Source organism: Osmia bicornis, chromosome 8 (assembly GCF_907164935.1).
Source record: "Osmia bicornis bicornis chromosome 8, iOsmBic2.1, whole genome shotgun sequence".
Classification (NCBI taxonomy): domain Eukaryota; kingdom Metazoa; phylum Arthropoda; class Insecta; order Hymenoptera; family Megachilidae; genus Osmia; species Osmia bicornis.
In genome coordinates, this window is record NC_060223.1 from 11,010,924 (window position 1) to 11,030,454 (window position 19,531).

The 19,531-nt window shown below is 41.8% G+C and overlaps 1 protein-coding gene across 3 annotated transcripts in view; it reads left to right on the top strand.

Annotated features, from left to right (window-relative positions):
• The window catches only part of LOC114876439, a 61,347-nt gene that overhangs the window by 21,831 nt on the left and 19,985 nt on the right, over nt 1–19,531 (top strand). Inside the window, exon 5 of one of the 3 annotated variants that reach the window (XM_029187927.2) lies at nt 9,548–9,668. The exons of the other annotated variants lie outside the window; for them this stretch is intronic. Within the exon in view, the coding sequence (XP_029043760.1) occupies nt 9,548–9,568 (21 nt within the window). The 3' untranslated portion in view covers nt 9,569–9,668. Of the gene's footprint in view, nt 1–9,547; nt 9,669–19,531 lie in introns of those variants that run through there. 3 annotated transcript variants of the gene reach the window in all.

The window sequence follows — 19,531 nt, forward strand, 5'->3', positions numbered from 1 at the left end:
CTATTCATCCTTGTGTAAAATACTTAACGAAACTCATTTAATTTACGTTTCTGTCGATTTAATTCAATCTTACTGTAACAAAATTGATGTGTAATTTGCATAGAAAAAAATGAAAGGAAACGAAACGAAACGAAACGAAACGAAACGAAAAGAAAGGAAGTCAAACGACTCGATGAATGTGCAATGTTGGCTGATTTACATGTCGTATACTCAGGCGAGAACAGAAGTTTCGTGGAGACGAGGTTGAAGGTAGCGGTGCATAATAATGTTGATTTATCCGCTTACGATGCATAACGAGGCGTGCAACGCAATTCTGGTGGGCGGCGCCGAATAACGTTGTTATATTTAACAAACTCAAGGAACATTAGTATCCGAGTTCGAATCACAGAGAACGTGTGTATGTATGTATGTACACTGAAATCTCTGCTATTCGTCAAGTTGCCTCTGCAAGTGTCAGCTTTCGCGCCAACGCGAATTACACGAACGGTCTTGTCTAGAATTTTAATACTTACGATTAGTTATCCGTTGATTTGCTTTTTTATTCTCATTGTCAGAAAATTTATAACGTAACTAGAAACCATTTCGAAAATGATCGTTTCATTTGCCTAACAAAGTTGGCTTCGTAAGAGGCGTTTGACACGAATCGATGCTTCCACGTTACCTAGTTGCTCGTCAAAAGGAAAGCTCGTCGTTCACCAGTAACCGGCGAACGGCAACCAGCAGCGACGAAGCAAACGCGCTACCACTTCAATGCTCGAAACTTTGAGTAATTTCAACCTCAAAGCACCGCATCAGGTGACGTTAGATCGATTCGCATCCGACTGATATTCAACGGTCAATGCTTGCTCTTTGATCCTGGACCTTGTGGAAATCTTCTGTCCAACTAGCCATTTTCCGGGATTGGTCAAAGTTTTCATACTTTTATCGTCTTCAACGATCGTAGGACAATGAATTTTCCATGAAATTTTCCGACAACTTTCATGTTTCATCAACAATATCATCTGTTTATTTTATTATTCCTTTATTATTCTTTTCGAATCTTTTTTTCAACATATTATAGTGGACATACTATGAATTAGAAAATGAAAGAAATTGAGATAATTTTCAGCAATAATCAAAATTCGGAAATAGTTTCCGAATAGTTTACATATTCCGACTATCGAACGTCGCGTCAGGACGATCAATAGATATAATTAACGATATAGGTAGGTGTACGAATGCAATTAGAACTGATCGGTTGTTTGCCGTAAACGTTTACGATCTTATCATTGACGTGAGAGGAATATCGGTGGACACGACACGAATTGCAACAGTTCGATGGTCGATTCGATAAACGACACCAGTTCGGATTAGCCATCGGTCACCGACGGCAGTCAGTTATAGTTCCCTTGATGAATTTACCGATCAAGATAACGCAAAACCTCGTAATTGAAACGTACCGGAATTCTCTGCTTTCTCACTGCTGACAGAGTGTTTAAAACGATAGGAAAATAATGTGTTAAATTAGACTGTGCCGAGATAAGAGCCGTTTACAATTTTTTTTGACAAACGTTACAATGGGATATCATAAAACATAGTAGGTAATCCTTTTAGCGATGAAAACTGCTTTTCACCACTGTTCACACGTTGTCGAGCCAAGAAAAATCGTTGAGAAATCAAACTGAATAAAAACATTAATGGTACCAGGTGCGCTATTTCGAACATCTTTATAGATGTTCCTTCGATTTCTATCGCGATTTCGTTCGCAGTTTTCCATAGCGTATGGCGTATGGCGTATGGCGTATGGCGTATGCTGTATAGAATATATACGAGTGTAGAAGGGGCCGCAATTTCCGGCGGATGTCTAGCCGATAGATAGGCCAAGCTTGATCTCGAAGATCAAGCCATAGGGCCGGCTAGGTATAAAACAGAACCGTGCGTCCATGGAAACGTCGAAAGCAGCAGCATGAAAGTCTGAACCCGTAATAACCGGAGCCGCGTCTGCTATAGTCGTAAATATATCTTATTGAACTTGCTGGATTGTATCAGAGACTTTTCTCTGAACCTACTACCATTTCAGCTCGGCTGAATCTCTTTAAGGAGTAAGCTACGAGATTATTCGAACGCTTTCTGGATCGTACCTCATCTGGGTATAAATTCCGATCGTGGAAACTGGACGTTTTTCTTTTTCAATGCTTCTTGAGTATTCCACCATTACATTTTCTATCGACATTACCATAATGTTTCACAAGGAAATATTGTTCTTTTAAACTTTAAACCGTACTTATGTGCCTACATATGTATAAAAAAGATTTTTTCTTTTATTTTCTACGATCTTGTTCTTAGCATTGTGGGATTAACGCGTTAAAGCGAACGATCACGAGCGTGAACGCAAAAGTGTCGAAGAAATCGGTAAAATGTCGATCGGTGAACTGACCACACGAATGGTGTTTGCAATCGCGAGCTTTACGAGCCAGTCAAGTGCGAACCATTGCGATCCTCGTTCGAGCGTTAAAATCGCAGATAACGTTATCGTCGCGCGGAAAGAAACGATCGAATTCTCGCGGACACATGTTCTCACTAGGCATAACTGCTTCGTAAATCTCGAGAGCAAGCTGTTGTAGACGGCAAGAAAAGCGTCTTGGAACTTTTCTCGTGCTTGCCTTCGAGCACGATGCGCGAATACCATCTGGGTACTTTTTCGAAATACTTTTTCGAAAGCGCCTGCTTCTTGCCTCGCCAAAATTCTCAATAAATTCTTCTGAATTCTGGAAAAAAACAAAATTTCAACTAAATCAATAGGTGTGTTAATAGTTATAGATACGTTTTTAAGAAAATTTCGGGATTACATAAAAACTAGCGATAAAAGGTTCTCCTGAAGGGTATCCTGGGTGCTTTCGCGAATCGATTAGCTGACACGTGGAGCGGCTCGACCGATGCGATCCGTAGGAGCGTTTGGCAAATTATAAGATTAATCGCGGGGGATTTCGATCCGTCGCGTCGGGATATCATCAATTATTTTTTTTTACCCGGCCCGGTCCAATTACGCGGGAACGTGCCGACTCTGGCAGAGGGTCACGCCGCTTAATGATACCTGCTCGTTTCTTTCAGCCCGACTCGAACCTTACGTCTTGATTACCGCGACTTCATTACTCAAAAGGAAAGAAACGAGGAAGAAAAGGCAAAAGCTCATGGATGGGCTAGAAACAGAGTTGAAGGGTAGGAAAAAAGTTGCGTTCATTTGGTAGAGAGTTAAAACGGCGTCTTTTTTCGGCTCGGTCGCGCTCAAATTAAAATAAACGCGATTAGAACGTGACTCGATTTTACGACTGGATTGCCGCCGGGATCGAGCATTCGCGCTGGCAATTGAGAGGGTTGAATGAGGGATGAAATTGTACGCCACCCGGTGAAAATGGGACGCGTGCTGCCAACCATTCTCCCCCACCGATTTTCGCAGCCAAGGAATTTTTATGGAGGCGCGTTCGGAGCCTGCTGAAGCAAGGTGAAACGAACGATGAATAGAACAGACTTTCAGATCGCTATCTAGGCTATCTGTTTGTCAAGAAGATTTTTCACATTTTTTCCACCTTTTTTTTTTAACCCTTTTTTCATCTCTTTTTCTCTCCTTTTATCTGAATGAAATCTCTCTCTCTCTATTGCCTCTCGTGGCAACTTATATAGAATTATATATGTACCCAACTCTATAGTACGTTAACTGAATAAAAAAGTAACAGCGTTTTCTATGATGATTAACGCGAATAAACGTTCCTTTTCTCTCATGCCGCATACACCAGCACGAGAAAGTTACTTTACAAAGTAGAATCTACATCATCGCCCACTAGTTCCTTTCAAGCAGCTTTAATATATTCAAACCCCCTCCCTCCCCTCACAGTTTCAGCTGGTGGAGTCTGTACTCCACGACGCACTTACGAGTATGTATGTCGCGATTTTCCTCGTGAAGTTGGCTAAAAGTTTCACAGAGAATTCGTACGGTAATTCCAGATATAGATCCACTCCCTTATCGGCGCGGCGCGGCGCGGCGCGGCGGCGTTTCGCGATCTCGACGCGGAAACGGTTGGCTTCCGGCTACGCCATCGGTATTTCATAAAGCAGTTAGCACGGGCGGTAGTCGTCGGTTTCCGGTCCGCGTGCCGGCTTCTGGCAACAATCATATCAGCGCATATCGACGTTTAAAAGCGAGCCAACGCTTCCTGTTAATCCAACAAAATTTATATTTGTGTGTTCACGCGTGTTCATCGCGTATGGCGGCCCATGCGGAGAGAATTGATCATGACCGGAAGTATGCGCTGCTAGTGATGATTCTATCGTAAATTTCTCAACAATTCCACCGTATTCGAATCGAATATAATAATTTAGTGATTTTGAAAGTTTTGGTATAACGAACTTTATAAAAGTGGTACATATGTACAAGTTTCCGTAACGTAAACTCTAAATCACATTCCCTGTTCTTCTTGGTCCGTTGGAAATTTTCCTTGGCTACAAGCAACCCGGTACCGTCGAGGTGTCTACGAAACGACATGTAGATAGAGACTATAGAATATTGTTATTCTCTGGATGATAGGTATGAGTGGCGCCAGCTTGTCTTGACGTTCCACCCTCGTTTAAGGAATATGACGTATCTCCCTTTCTCTCGTCCCTTAACCGTCTACCAACCTCTTCCATTTATCCAGCCACTCTGCCTCCAACGATTCGGTTTCTCTTCTCTAGACTCTAGCCTGCCTGTTTTCGAGTACAACTGCACCCTTTCCTTCCATTATGTCATCGCCATATATTCCCCGATTCTTCAGAAACTTACCACATGTGCTCTGACGAGAGTGTTATAGTCTAACGATAAGTCCCTCTGATTTGTTTGCACTTACTACATCGGCCGTTTGAACTTGTGCGATTCAAGTATTTGTCATAATTGTATTATCATTTATCATAAACGACGAAACGAAAAGGATAATTCCATGTTCCTTCTGTATCAAAGTTTTCAGAGATGGTTGGCATACATATTCGGATACTTGCTACTTCGACGTAGCATCGTGTATCGAAATACTTGCCGGTCGAAGATTGTTTCACAGTATAATTATTATTCGACGTTCTAATAACTATCCGAAACTTTGGCAAAGTTCGTAATTGTGCGGCAGCGTCGATAGCATCCCATGCGCAGCTACTCGCTGCAAAGTATGAATATTCACTCGCATTACGTGCTTATTGCGTTTCAGGCTTTGTTGTTTCAATGTCAAACATTGTATTTGCTTTAGTTCTTCACCATTCCTTCCTTCCTTTTTTTTATTTATTTAAACAGTTGCTGTTCGCGTGACAGAAATTAATTTCGAAATTTTTATCAGATATAACTTCCTTTAAAAGAGATGCAAGTATCTACGTTTAATCGTGTTCGTTTTTTGGTGGAAGGTTAGCCTTTGAGAAGAAGGATAAAAATATGAAATTGCGATGGAATTAAAAGCAACAAGTTTCATTTCAGAAGAAAAATTAATTTTCCTCAAGTTGATGGGAAGGAGAAAATGAATTTGTTAGCTTTACGAACCACCGACTGACTGAGACTGAAACTAATTAACCAAAGGCTCGCGCTTCTTTCTCTCGATCTAATTGTACATAGTAGAATCTGAAAGGCAGAGGAAAAAAATGAATTTTCAACGGTAATTTCAACTTTTAGCTATGCCATTCGGCTGCATGTAATTTCTACGAGTAGAACTCTCAACATTTCTCTAAATAACTCCCATCAAACACCTCTTTGTGTACCACGAATCACACATTGGTATTAGAATTGTAACAGTCCAAACGGCGCGGCGCGGCGCGCGGCGAGTCTGACAAACTTTTGCCAACTCCGAAACAATCGCCATCAAGCATTCCCTTTGAGCCACAGAGTACATACACTGTGACGAATTTTCTGTCAGCATTTTGGAATCGCTCTGTGCATTTACCTTGTAACAATGTCGCAATTCTGACGCTCGATAAAGCCAACCCCGAGTTTCCCTAACTCTGAAACAATCTCGGAACCAAACGTAATCCTTCGAACTGTAACGCTCGTAATGAGTAGAAAAAGTTAAAAAGTTTTATGTTACGTTATGTACGTTACGATCGAGCTCGGCAAGAATTGGCTTATCGAATCGCCAAAAAAGGAGCATGATTCCGTGAGTACGAGCAAGTACAGCAAGTGCTTACCTAGAAAATGACACCGGTACCGTACGACAGAGAGGTACAAGATAGCGGTTAGAGGGTAGATGGGGTAACTAGATACCCTCCCCTATCGACGCGACGCGCGACGGGCCAACGAGGTACATATAGGTACATATAGGTACATACCGGTGCAACCAGAACTCCCCGTTCCAAATGCTAATAGGGTAATTAACAATCTCGGTATTAGCTGTCAAGAACGTGCACTAACAATATGTCATCGGACAGCAAATTTGTGGTAAACTCCCGTTTGCTTATCACCATCCCCCTTTACTATTCAATTGCCATCGCTCGATTGTATTTCGTTACTTTTATCTTGTTGCGTACACTAACATTTTAATTCCGTTATAAATATAAACGTAAGAGAATTCGAATGATCGAATCGTTAGATTAAATTAGCTTCCCTCCTTTTGCCCCAGTTACCTTGCCAATCGTTAAATTAAGGACAGTCGATCTCGCTCGTTTCCAGATAAAAATTAATCACGCCGCTCGACTGGTGCAAATATAAATACTTACATATACGTATGTAGCTAGGTATGTATGTATGTATGTACATAGCTTCTTACGGAATCGCTGTTTGTCTCAGGCACTCGATCTTTTCAATTATCTTACTGCTTTTCATCAGAGCATCTGTTAGATTTCCACGCAAACCCTGAAACCAGGTAATTAATTACGAGCCTTTCGTCTGTTCGTTCGTTCGTTCGTTCGTTAGTTCGTTCGTTCGTTCGTTCGTTCGTTCGTTCGTTCGTTCGTTCGTTCGTTCGTACGCTGGTTGGAAAATATTTGGCGAATCGTTCCTGTTTGTTTCATCAAATAAAACAGGAAGCAAATCGGATAGCAGAATCGTGAAAATACATACATATAAAATATGGGAAGAAGAAAAAAAGAAAAGAAATACGGACACTGTGAAACGTTTGCAGATTAGTTTTTCTTTCTTTTTTCTTTGCTTCCCATTTGCTTAATGAAATTTCGTTTGTCGAATGTATGTACGTCACATACGAACAACAACAGACGATGACGATGACGTTTCTCATTTTATCGCAGATTCAACGGAAAAATAACAAGTTATTTCAAGAAGATGGCTAGAGAAAGCAGGAAATGTGTTATCTAAAGTTTGTACGTTGAAAGCCTGTAATGATTTGACGGGAAGTCGGTGCAGCTTGGAGAACGAACCTCTCAGTCGACGAGCGATTCAATTTGGAAAAAAGTTAAAGCTGCTTCGGAAAATTGCGTCCAGGCTCGAGTTTTTCCACGCTGACGGCATTGTTTGGAGTCGATATTTCTTCCCGTTTAATTTTTCCACCGACAAGCGTGCATTTTACTCGAGAAATGTGTCGATGAACCTCTGCTCGCTGAAATTAGAACCAGCTTCCGGTGGAGAGCACGGAAATCGAAGAGGAAAATTTCCAATCGTGAAAGATGTCGCGTTTCTGGCATTTACTGTTTTCGATCAATTCACTGGAATTGGAAGGAAAGTTACGATTAGAAATTTCTTTTCTACCGAGCGAATCAGTAGTAGATGTTCAATGTGAAATAACCCAGTCCAATTCAAAGTTTATCCGGCTTACAATTAAGTGCAGTACCGTTGCAAATAAACAGCTCCTCCAACAACTCGAAGATCCTTCCTACCACCCTTCGTTCAAACCACTCTCCAATTCGTCGACTACTTTTCTTCCTTCTTCGTTTCATCTTGATTTTCTCTTCTATTTTCACAGCGTTTAACGTAACAATGTTAATCGGACAGAGCGAGGAAATCCTTTCTAAAGAAAGCAGAACAGCTAGTCGCGAATTTGTTTTTTTATTGGTCGTTTTACAGTTAAACGACGTCGGTTTGCATCTTACCTTTTGCTGTATTTCAATTCATTTGAAATTCGTGAAAATTTCAAGGGCTAGAGTAGGTAATTTGTATATTACAATTTCTACGAGATATGTATGTAGGTGCGGTATTAGTAATATCATGGAGCAAATAGAGCGGTCAAGAAGTTTACTACTGGAAGAGTGGAAAGCAGGGCGAAAATATAAGCTAGTAGAGTGAATGTACAGAAGAAGATAGACAGGGCTGAAGAGGTGGTAGTGGTGGAGGGATGGTGGGCTGGCGGGCTGGCAGATGGTTAAGGGGCTGCTTGTAACTGGAGCTTCTACAGAGGATGGTTACCGGCTGCGTATAAACTTGGTATAACAGGCTCGAGTTCGCCTCGTGCAGTAAGTTTCGTTGGATGAAAATGAGAATAGCTCGCGCTGCCGTCTCGTTTCTTATTCATATTCGCGTAAAGGGGGCTTCATTTCGGTCCCGGTTGCCGTTCTTATTGCCCGTTAGAGCTACCTCGTCTCTATATTTCGGTCCGAAAATACCTGTGTCATTATTTCGGCGTCGCTTCGTGTCGTTTAAACCAACAACAACTTTGCGCGGATTCGGCCGTTCCATTTTTTACATTTGTCAGATTTCGTCAGCTTCATCTCTCGTTGACAAGAAGCCTTCTTTAGCCCCCCCACCCCTCCGTGACTTTTCTTCGTTAATGAGATGTGAAATTTGGTGCAATTTATCCTGATCGCCATTCTGAAAATTATTCAAGGTGTTTTCGTATAACTAACATGTAACGCGTTAAACAAAAATCATTGATTTTCATTGATTTTCTTTCATTTCTCTTATAGAATACACTATTACTGTATTTGCAAGTTCCACCACACATACCATATACGCTCGCCACACGTTGCTTTCTCCTTTTTCAACAACTCGAAACGCCATTTTCCGGCCGCTTTGTAAACCTGGTCGGTTTTCATTGTTACGCAGATCCCCAGGCCGCCTTTGTAACCCCTGGGAAATTATGAGCAAAGTCTGGCTGGACTTTTTGGTTACAATAAGCATTCATCGGGACAATGCGCGTAACCGTGTGCACGTTTCACGTTAAACCGAGTCTTGCTGCGTTTGCTTTGAGGGTGGGGCGCGGCGGTTTAATTAGTAAGTGCGAGCGGAAGTGTCGCGAAAGGTGGTGGTCGCGATTTCTCATCTGGATGGCTCACCGTACGAGCTTTTATTTTTTCTTTACCCTCGACCTCTTCCTCTGAAAGAATACCGTTTCATGTTGTCTTTGCGTTTCTGATATTCTCAATGAACAATTTTCCGCGATGACTTTCATGAGGGAAAGAAAGAAAATATAATGGGGAGTGGCAATTTACGAGGGCCATCGAGCTCTACAACCGATGAAAATGTAATTCCACGGAGGTAGGAAGAAATTATACTCTCATACGTGTTCTTCTTTCCGAATGGGGCAATATCATCGTGGTCGAAACGAATTGCGGCGAGCCGTTATCTGCCACGAGCATTGGCCCGTATTAATTTTGACTCGCGTATCGCATTTTTCAACAGAGAATGCTATGTTCCGACTAAAGCTCGCCACCCTCGGAATTTATGGCCGCAAAAGAGATTATTGAGCTGCCGCGCCGGAAGAAGAAACGTTCAAGGGAACAAGAGAACAAGGGAACAAGGGAACAAGGGAAAAGAAAATCTACCGAGAAACGGGACTTGTATCTCTATCGACACCTTTCAAGGGTTTTTGTGACCCGTGAAATCCGAGGAAACATCTCGTGCATATTTACGATATTCTCTTATTTTTATCTGTCTTGAAATTGTATACCTACTTGAGTTGTTAATTCCTGTTCCATGAATTGTTCATGAATATAACGTAATAATAATTAGGTATAGGTACACGAACGTGTTACAAAAAATTTCTTTTCCTTTGGATGGTAAAGAACTTTCCTTAGCAAAGGTCAATGTCCTGTGTCCTGATAAAACATCCTGTAATTTTCAAGGATCAATCTGCAAATAAAAGTGTTTGATCACCGCGTCGGATTAGCAGCGGCAAAAGTTGCTCTTTATTATCGACGTTGACGTCGGCTTCGGCTTCGGCTTCGGCTTCTATCGTGTAAGCGTGTTTCGAAGGATGCTTTAATCTACCGATTAACCGTAGTTGCTTCGGCAGGCCGCGTTTAAACTTTAAACAAACTTTCGATAAAGCGGGTGCAACTGCCTGTTAATGGAGCCCCTTTCGAGATTACTACTTTCCGAACTTTGCATCCTTCGTTCGTTCTTCGTTTGCCATCAGCCAAAACCCGCGTTTCAAACTTGAACCCTCACCCCCTTCATAATTCATGCGTCCCTGACGCTTACGAACCACGAACCACGAACCACGAACCGCTAACAGTTCCCCTCCGCGTGTTAATTGCTAATCTTTAGCCAACGGTGTTGGCTCGAGTTTCAAGTGAAATACTCTCGATTAATTGAAAACTTGTTCGGAAAATGCAGATCGCGTTTGCTTTTTGATAGATTCCACTTGGTCTTTTGCATAATCAATTTCTTGATTTACAAGCAACTCCATAATCGTGGAAAACTTTTTTAAAAATCTTCTAGATTTCGATTAAGAATTTTCTTTCTGGAAAAATTTTAGCCTACAAGGTTTAACGTATCAGTGGGTAATCTTTTAATTTAAATTTTTCGTATTTCGTATTTCGTATTTCGTATTTCGTATTTCGTATTTAGTACGGTAGTACGTACACATGGAAATATCGTGGAAAATAGGAGCTGGAAGCTTATCTTATTCGCTATCCTTGCTTTTACGATCCTCCTTATTGGATATGGAGGTCCCGAATCCCATACACATATTGTTGTACGATACTGCGGGAGAAGCAACAACCCTTAGGATTTCTTTAAACAGCAACCGCAAATATATTGTCATCCGTTACGTACAGAGCTTGTAACATTGATCTCGTATCGGTTCTTTATAAATAACGTCTTACAAAGAGACACCACGACGAATCAGTTTACGAACCAAATGATCGTAATGATCGTGTGCGGTGTCACGGAGCAACGATTCGGGCAGGCGTTTCCTTCTTGCAAGCTCAGCATTGCTATGGGATCAGAAATCAATGGCATTTCAGGCTGCTTCTTTTTTTTACATTTATGAAACTCGGTCACGCGGAACGGTCATCTTTATTCCACCGAGTCAGCTTTATTTTTCAACAGGCTTGTTTCACTCCCTCGCTCACGAAAAATGGTAAACCCTTCTTCGTTCTCACACATAACTCACACGATTTCCCCTCGCAGGGTCTCTGTTGCATAATATTGTACGTCGCGTGGCAATAAGACCCCTCGGTCTCGGTCAGCTGAAATGAAATTTCATTCGTGTCCCATACGAGAAAGGGACTAAACGGGACCGCGCGTACTACTCGTGTTTCAGATTAAAAACTGGACTGGATTTCCACGTCGCGTCGTTCATCTTTTTTTTGCTTTGCCGAGGTCTACGTATTTTAAACGTAAAGGAGTAACTTAGTTATCTTTAGTTTCAATATTGACCGACCGGTCAATTGATCGAACTGATATCATATTAAATCAAGTTGCAAGCAATTCACCCAGCTAGCAGCAAGGTTGGAATTGGACGTACGATATCACGAGAAAATAGTTCAACACCCTCTGATTAGTTTGAAAGTGCGGTTTTAATGTTTGTCTCGCGGCGCGACGACGATGCCCAGACCGACCCCATCCGTTTCCTTTCCTGGCCAATTTACAAGGCAACAAATTGTTCCGATCGAATCCATCCATGTTTCATGAAAATTCTTGCTTCGTTCCTGCGCCTCTATTTCTCTCTTTCCGTGTTCGTTTCACGTTTCACGTTTCACGCACCGTACGGAATTTCCATGTTGGAGAAGGGGTGAAATGCCGATGCAGCGTTCCAGACGGGTTGAAAGTACCGCGACACAGGAAATTTCTGTTCTCTCGCTCGAAGGGTGATTTCCCATCCTGAAAATCTCGTCGCTCTCACGATAAGCAAATCACCGATTCGAGGACAATGATTTTACCCCTGAAGATGAAGCTTTTACGAAAACGATTTCGATGTCTTACATTTCATGCAGAACGATTATGCGTTCCACAAATTTTTTTGGCTTTGACAGTTAAGGATTTTTTCTGCTTACATCGCACAATTGAACACTGGCTGGATCAAGTAGATACTTATATGGAAAGGGTTCGAATGCGAGGACGCGTGTCTGAATCGGTGAGAGGTAAGAAAAGGGGGCCGGTTGAAAGGGCCAGAATAGAAGGAAAGCAGAATTGCGGGCACGCCGCGCCGTTCACAGCCATCGACGTTCACAGGGATGTCTGTCGACAGTGGCTTTTGTACGTGCGATGACTTCGACGCGAATACCTGAACGAAGAGTAGAGAAACGCGGAGGAGATGGGATAAAAGGAACGAGATCAAAAGGTAGGCGTATGTAATGCAGAAGTAATAGGGTGGGAGGTTGGCAGTGGAAAGCAAACGCAATCGTGTCAGAGTGGATGGAATTCGCGCTGCTTTTCATATTTTCTGCGGCTAGAAATGCGGCGGAATTCCGCGACGAAAAATTGATGTAATGTGTTCGCGTGATCGGAAGGCGAGACGCTGAACTGAACACGCTGTCATCCTTTATAAGGTTCAACTTGTTAGATCACGGTAGTACAAGTTGATTAATTAGGAATTAATACTCTGTTTAAGGGGAGCACAAGTAGACATCACTTTTAAACCAGTCAGGTATTTTTATCCCCTGTTTATTTATATATGTATTAACTAGAATATTTATCGAATGATATACATATAGCGATCCAGAGCAGTTGGCGAATATCGTTGACCATTTCTCTCCTTATCACGAGTATTTTCTTTTCTTTGTCACAACAGCGAAATAAAATGAAAATGAAAAGAGAAGAATACAGTTTGCACGCATTCTTCTCTGGAGACGTTTCATTCGTTTAAGCTTAAATGTAAATTTCATACGAAATTGCAGGCTGATGTTCTCGCGACATTCCGTACTTTCAAACGTGTCATTCTCACGAAGGAAAATAAAGTAGCAAGAGATATAGAATTTACGGGCCACGGATAACTCAGAACTCGCACGTTTGTAATATCGAGCCAGCAGCTGCGAGAAGGGTGACGACGAAATGGAGCATCCAGGCTTTCCTGGATCCTGAAGGGTGCTTTCTAAATTACATACGGACGAACGGAGTCAGTGCTTTGCTTCGCCTCGTCTCGTCTCGTCTCGTCTCGTCTCGTACCTTCTTATTTCCCGTCCGACGAGCGATTCTCAGGGTGTATTACAAAGAGAAAGACGCGACGCGACGGGTGGCAACTAAGAAAATGTAAAGGCAGAGGAGATAGAGAAGATAGATAAGGGAAGAAATTAAGAAGAAGGTGAAATTGAAATTTTAAACAACGGGAAAAATTTTCGATCAAGGAACTTGGGTACCTATTCTAATTCCTTTTTATTATTATTATTAATCTTCTCTGCACATTTATACGATCCTAAGAATATAACGATAATCCTTGAGACGAACACATCTCCCGTTTGTTTTACAAGATAATATTGAAAATAGCAGGAGAGGGCCACTTTCCTTCAGAGATCTATCATCGTTGGAAGACAAAGTGGACCATGGACACGTCCATCGTCGTCGGACCTTGCAAATATTTTTCGTTATCCTTTCGATAAGTCCTCTTTGGATACGATCTCGTTGAAAGCCTTTATCCTGATCCCTTTTCAAACAATTCACCGAGCAGCTCCAGCTTCGGCTTCAGCTTCGGCTTCAGCTTCGGCTCCGGCGTATCATCGGATTCCAAGAGTGTCTGGGTCGCGTAATATATCCATACTATGGTTGCACGATGTTCCGGATGGAAATTCACGAAAGCGTCTTTCAGCCAACTTTCGTATACGAAGGTGAGCCACTTTCGGAGTAATAAACCTCAGTCGGTGAGATCCTGTCGTTGTTTCATCGCTCCAAAGATCCTCTCGTAGCCTTCAACGGAATTTTTACTATCGTCTCGTCGTCTCCTTCACTCGCTTTGCCAATCTTTGAATTAAACTTTTGCAGTGACTCGTTGAAATTGCAGTAGGAAATTCCGTGGAGTCGTGAGCGACAATAAACTAGATACCATGATCGCTTACATGGTGTAGAAAAGAAAGAAGAGTCGACGATTTCCAGAAGATCGGTTCATCAAATTTATCAGAAATGACAAATCGCACATCACAACGTTTTATCAACACTCCTATCCTGGCTGTTTCGTTGTCTAGACTCTAGACAACGTTAATGCGTCGTTTTCCGGCAGACAATGTTTAACGAGCTCGTTAATTTCTCGCCACGCGACAAATGCTGCCTGACAGTTAAAATTTCAACGAGTAGGTGTACCTCGAGCAGAATTCGAGGGCAACAATGCGCCTCTGGGATATAATTGTTTTCCATAAAACCAACTAAATCCGATGCGACGCGACCGCATCCAACGTTTGTCCGTTGTTGCGGCGACACGCATACCTTCTCTGCTCGATCGGATAACCAACCGGATAAAGACAGGCTTCGTAGCGTGGCGTGGCATGGCGTGGCGTGGCACCGCGTTTCCCGGACAGTTAATTAAATTTTCTGACACGCCTCCGCACCTTTGACCGGTCGCAATTAAAACTTATAGCTCGCGTTCGGAAAGTTTTCGCACCGGATCCAACCGCGTGCTCTCCGCCATCGGGGAAATTAATTGGTTCCATCGTTGTGCCACCAACTCGACCACGGATATCCGTAATAGCTTCTAAGGATGTTTTTCTTCGTGATCGAGTGCAACAAACTGCCAGAATCATGACAGAATCATGAAAAGTATGCCCTTCGTATACCTATTCAAATCATTAGATTAAGATCGTTCTCTGGAATGAGTTAATTTTCCAAGAGAAGAGAACAAGGAATTCCTGTAAACCGGGAATTTCCTCTTTCCAATGCAACGGGAAGATAAAGGGAAAAGCATTGGTCGTAGATTTCCAAGAGAAAAGCACGACTCGTCTCCTCGAAGGAGAGTAGAGGATTGGAGCAACGGATAGCAAAGACTTGACCTATTAATTATTAAAACAGGCTATAAAATTATTTGATACGAGCGTGGCTCGGCAGAAGTGCGCGGTCCCAGCACGTATGAATTTCGCACGCTGCATTATTCAACGGGCAGTTTGCATAACAATTATGGCGGAGATTTTAGCATAGTGAGCAGAGAAAGAGAGGATGATGGCCGCGGTCGCAGAACAGCTACACGAACAAAAGTACACTTTTATAGTGGCTGCTGATACAGCCGGAAGGACGGAAGGACGGAAGGACGAAAGGATCTGCTGGAACTTTGTTCCGTCTTGTTCGTTTGCAATTTCATTTTTCATTCGCGACCTGCCTATCCCTACCCTTCGCAGCCACCCTCACCCTTGAGAGATGTTGGTGGTTATGGCTGGTGAAACTTGAAAGTCCTCGTCGCGACATCGTTTCAGGCAACTATCTACTATATACATACATAATATGTATACGCTTAATGCAAATGAGAGTGAATCGCAGCAATCGGTGACAACGAAGAACGCGTACCTATCTTCTCACCGTTGCAAATTTCGTTCAACCTTTTCTAACTGAATTTACACGGTAAAATGGAATTGAAGTTTACGAGCTTCTACTCGTTTCGCTAATGCCTCGCCAATGGAAGTCCGCGCGCTAAAACGTCGCCAGTGTCCTCTTTTGTTAAATCGTTTCTACTACAAGAACAATAATTGCTTTTCCTCTTTCTTCTCAATCACTCGAAAAGGATATAATTTAGTTTCTCAGAGTTGAATTAAATGTATAGGAGAGGAACAGTTACGAGTTGAGTAGAACAATTCTCTTCTCTTAAAGACGACTCCTTCTCGCAGAGATAACGTTCTTCGACTTATTCAATCGGTAAAGTATATCGTCCGGGATGATAATAATAGTATCTAAATAATAAAATGGACTGGTCGCGTAAAAATTCGGAGCAGAATCAATTTCGATAACGTAAAAGTAGGCGATACCGTGGTTGCCATGGGGGTAAAGAAGTAAACGCGGGGGTGTCGTGATTTATTTGTTCGTTTTGCTACCAGAGTGAAATGCGACGTACGCCCGCGGCCGCTGTACATCGAGTATTTATAAAATTTACGGTACAAAAAGCAAAAGAAAAAAAAAAAAAAAAAAAAAGAAAAAAAACAAACAAAAGTGCAAAATAAACTTGTCGAGGTGTAGCGATCCACGGCTTTGTTTGTCCACAAATAAAAGCGCTCGGTCGGCGTGCAGGCCATTTTGAAATACGTAGGGCATAATACGGACACAGCCATTCCACGTCGCGCGAACACGTGAAATGACATCAAGATTAATCGCACGGTTCACCGATTTCACACTGGAGATGAATAACAATGCCATTGAAACCGAATAAGTCTTGCGTCGAGCGTAACGGAACACGATTAAATCTCGATTTCATCACGATACAGTATTGTTGTCCATCTTCGACGATGGACACGAATAGCTGTACGATACAGAGTAAATAAACTTCTATTACGAGCTGAAGATTTTTCTATATATTTTTCTCATTATCGTTCCACGATAAATGCAAGCTATTTAAATGAAGAACGAAAACTGATCGTGTAAGTCGATCAGTTTAAGAAGAATCTGACGCGTCAGCATCAGCGTTAACGTCAGCAAGCTGACGGTATTATGCTCGATTAATTACCCGTGAAAATCCGACCACGACTCGGTGTCGAGCGACGTCATTTCGCGTGAGTTTAATTAGGAAGCTCACCTCTTTTTTCTGTCTCCCAACTCCTTCTTCAGTTTCGTGCTGATTAGGTAAGGTAGAAAGACGCTGCCGCATGCAAAAGCATCCGATCGCGGCCCCTTCCCTATCTGACCCTTAAGGTAGAGGACAGGGTAGAGAACGCCGTTATTGCTGTCCATCGCGAATGCTGTTTGCTCATTTTTCAAAGCCACTCTGACAACAAATAATAATTCTGAAATACAAATAATATTAATATTATTTTCCAAGCGAAATTGAAGAAAAGTTCACTTTATACCGTTCTACATGATAGAAGGAAATTTGAAACGATTCGCAGAACCGTTGCGTTGTATGCAACTGGATAGCCATCAATTTTCTCCATCAACGTCTGCAACGGAAGCTTCTCAATTACTTTGAGCGTACATACATACTACACTCTGCTTACATTCAGGATGACTTTGAGCTTTGAAGATGGTCACGTATCAATTTCTTCGATCGATGGAAACTAACTTGGAAACTTCTCTCTGGTGATCAATTAACATAGCAGCTAGCAATCAACATTGTGTGCAGAGAGCAACTAGTTCGAAACTGATATTGCTATTGGATACGAACGTGTTCAATCTATGATTTCTTCTTTCGTTGAAATTTCAAATTTTCAACGAAAAAGGAAAAACTAACCGAAGAAGAAAACTAACGGAAGAAAAGAATTTTTAATAAAAACAGCTTGTTCAAGATTTATCTTACCAACGATAGGGTTAAAGATAATTGTCGGACGATCCTGTACGCGATAACTAGGGAGCATATTTCTATGATAGCATTTCGATAATAGTCACGAACAGTTACCTTTATTGGTAACGATCGGCGCCGCGGCGATGCCAGGCTACGATTATTACCGCGACTCTGTTCCATGCAATCCTTGTCCAACTTTCGATTACTTTTATCTTCCTACCTGCTACTTTATAATCTGGAAATTCTGTTCACAATGTTGCGAGATAAGGATTCCTTTTACAACATACTTGCCTACTCTATACGAGTATGTAGTATATTTATTATTTCAATTTCTTTCGATACCTACATAGCATACATACCTAATATGTATCATTTCGAATTGGTATAAAACTCTGGTTAATTTAAATTGATGGAAAATTTTCAAGAGAATAATATATGTAGGACGAGCATTGTTTTAATGGTTCGATAGACGTAGAAAAACAAGGTACATACGCAGATTCACAGACGGAAAGGTTGGTTGGATTATTCGATTAAATATCGTGAAATGATCATTGGACCAAAAATTTACTGCCGTTATTGCGCCTCCTGTGCGTTTCGTGTATCCGGCCGCGTAAACCCTGGACGATTTATTTTCCATTTTTGCAAATCGGTCGGGCTCATTGTTGCGTAACTTATACACTTGTCGTTCGATTGTCCATTAAGCCGTAGACAGATTTAACGGTGGATCGTAAAAATTCATTCAGACTTGGATTTAGCAGCTTGTAACGAACGAGCCCGACGCTTTTCATTTCGTTCGTGCAAGAAAATTCAGCTTTTCGAATGAAATATTTTAACGTCAACAGTTTCGTTTTTTCCGTCTTTCAAATTTATTTCACTCGCATTCTTTGGATCGAGGTTGGAACTGGGTTCGTTGAAAAGTTTCCAAGATCTGTCTTCGCTGGTTTTGATCTTCAACTATACTAGAGAAGAAAGCTTTGTGAACGGGTATAAAAGGATCGTTGTAGGGTTTCGAATATTGACTGACATCCTTTCGTAATATCCTGGCGCATTGTTCCTCTGGCAATAATCATTGAAAAGCCACGAATTTTCTCGGGGCGCAACATTTCCGAGGCGCTTTTGTAGATGAACGAAAGAGGAAATTAAAGCCACAGTCGGTGCCTGTTCTAATCTTAAATTATTGTAGATTTATCGTTTGATATTTTACGCTTGATTCTGGCTAGTTCGCTATTGTTATCGCTGTTTGCCTTTCCACTATCCGCTATGCGATTCTGTATCAAAGTTTTCTTCCATACGATTCGAAATCGGTGAATGCCTCCGGATAATTCTCTGCGAACTTCCCCGGACTTTGGTGTGTCAATGGTGAATGCATTGTACGGGTCAGGATACGTCCATAGCGAAGTCGGTTTCGTACCGCAGACCAATACAGGCTTCCCTGGCCGGTCGGGGATTTCAAAGGACCAGAAATTCTCCGCGTGAGTTGAATAGTTGCTGTTACCGTTGTTGTAACAGGAACGAGAAAGTCGGATGTACCTTTTCTTGTCTACCAACGATGTCAGCATCATTATCATACGACGCGTTATCATTCTAAGCTGTTTCTACCGTGACACGCGCAGCCCTTGTACAATATCAACTTGATCCCCTTAGCAATTTTATGATATACCTACCCTTTAACTCGATTCATTCATTGTCTTGATATGAAGCTTATTTTTATATCGTTTCAATTTCACAAATTAAATTTCACGATACCTGCCGAATATGTATACCTATCTAGATACTTGCTGTAACATTCATTAAAGGTTAGAAATTGAAATCGTTAACTTTCTCTACGGTATGTAAATGAAACATTGTACATACCAGGGAAAACGGATCACGGAAAGTGTAAGTACATAGGTACATACTTAATCTTCTACGTCGAGACTGAAATTTCATTCGTCTGGGGTTGGCCGAACCCTAATCTCGGTGATCACAACGAGACATTCGCTTTTTACAGGAAATAGTTTGTTCTTTTCTATACAAGCCAGAGAGGAATAATCGGTTTC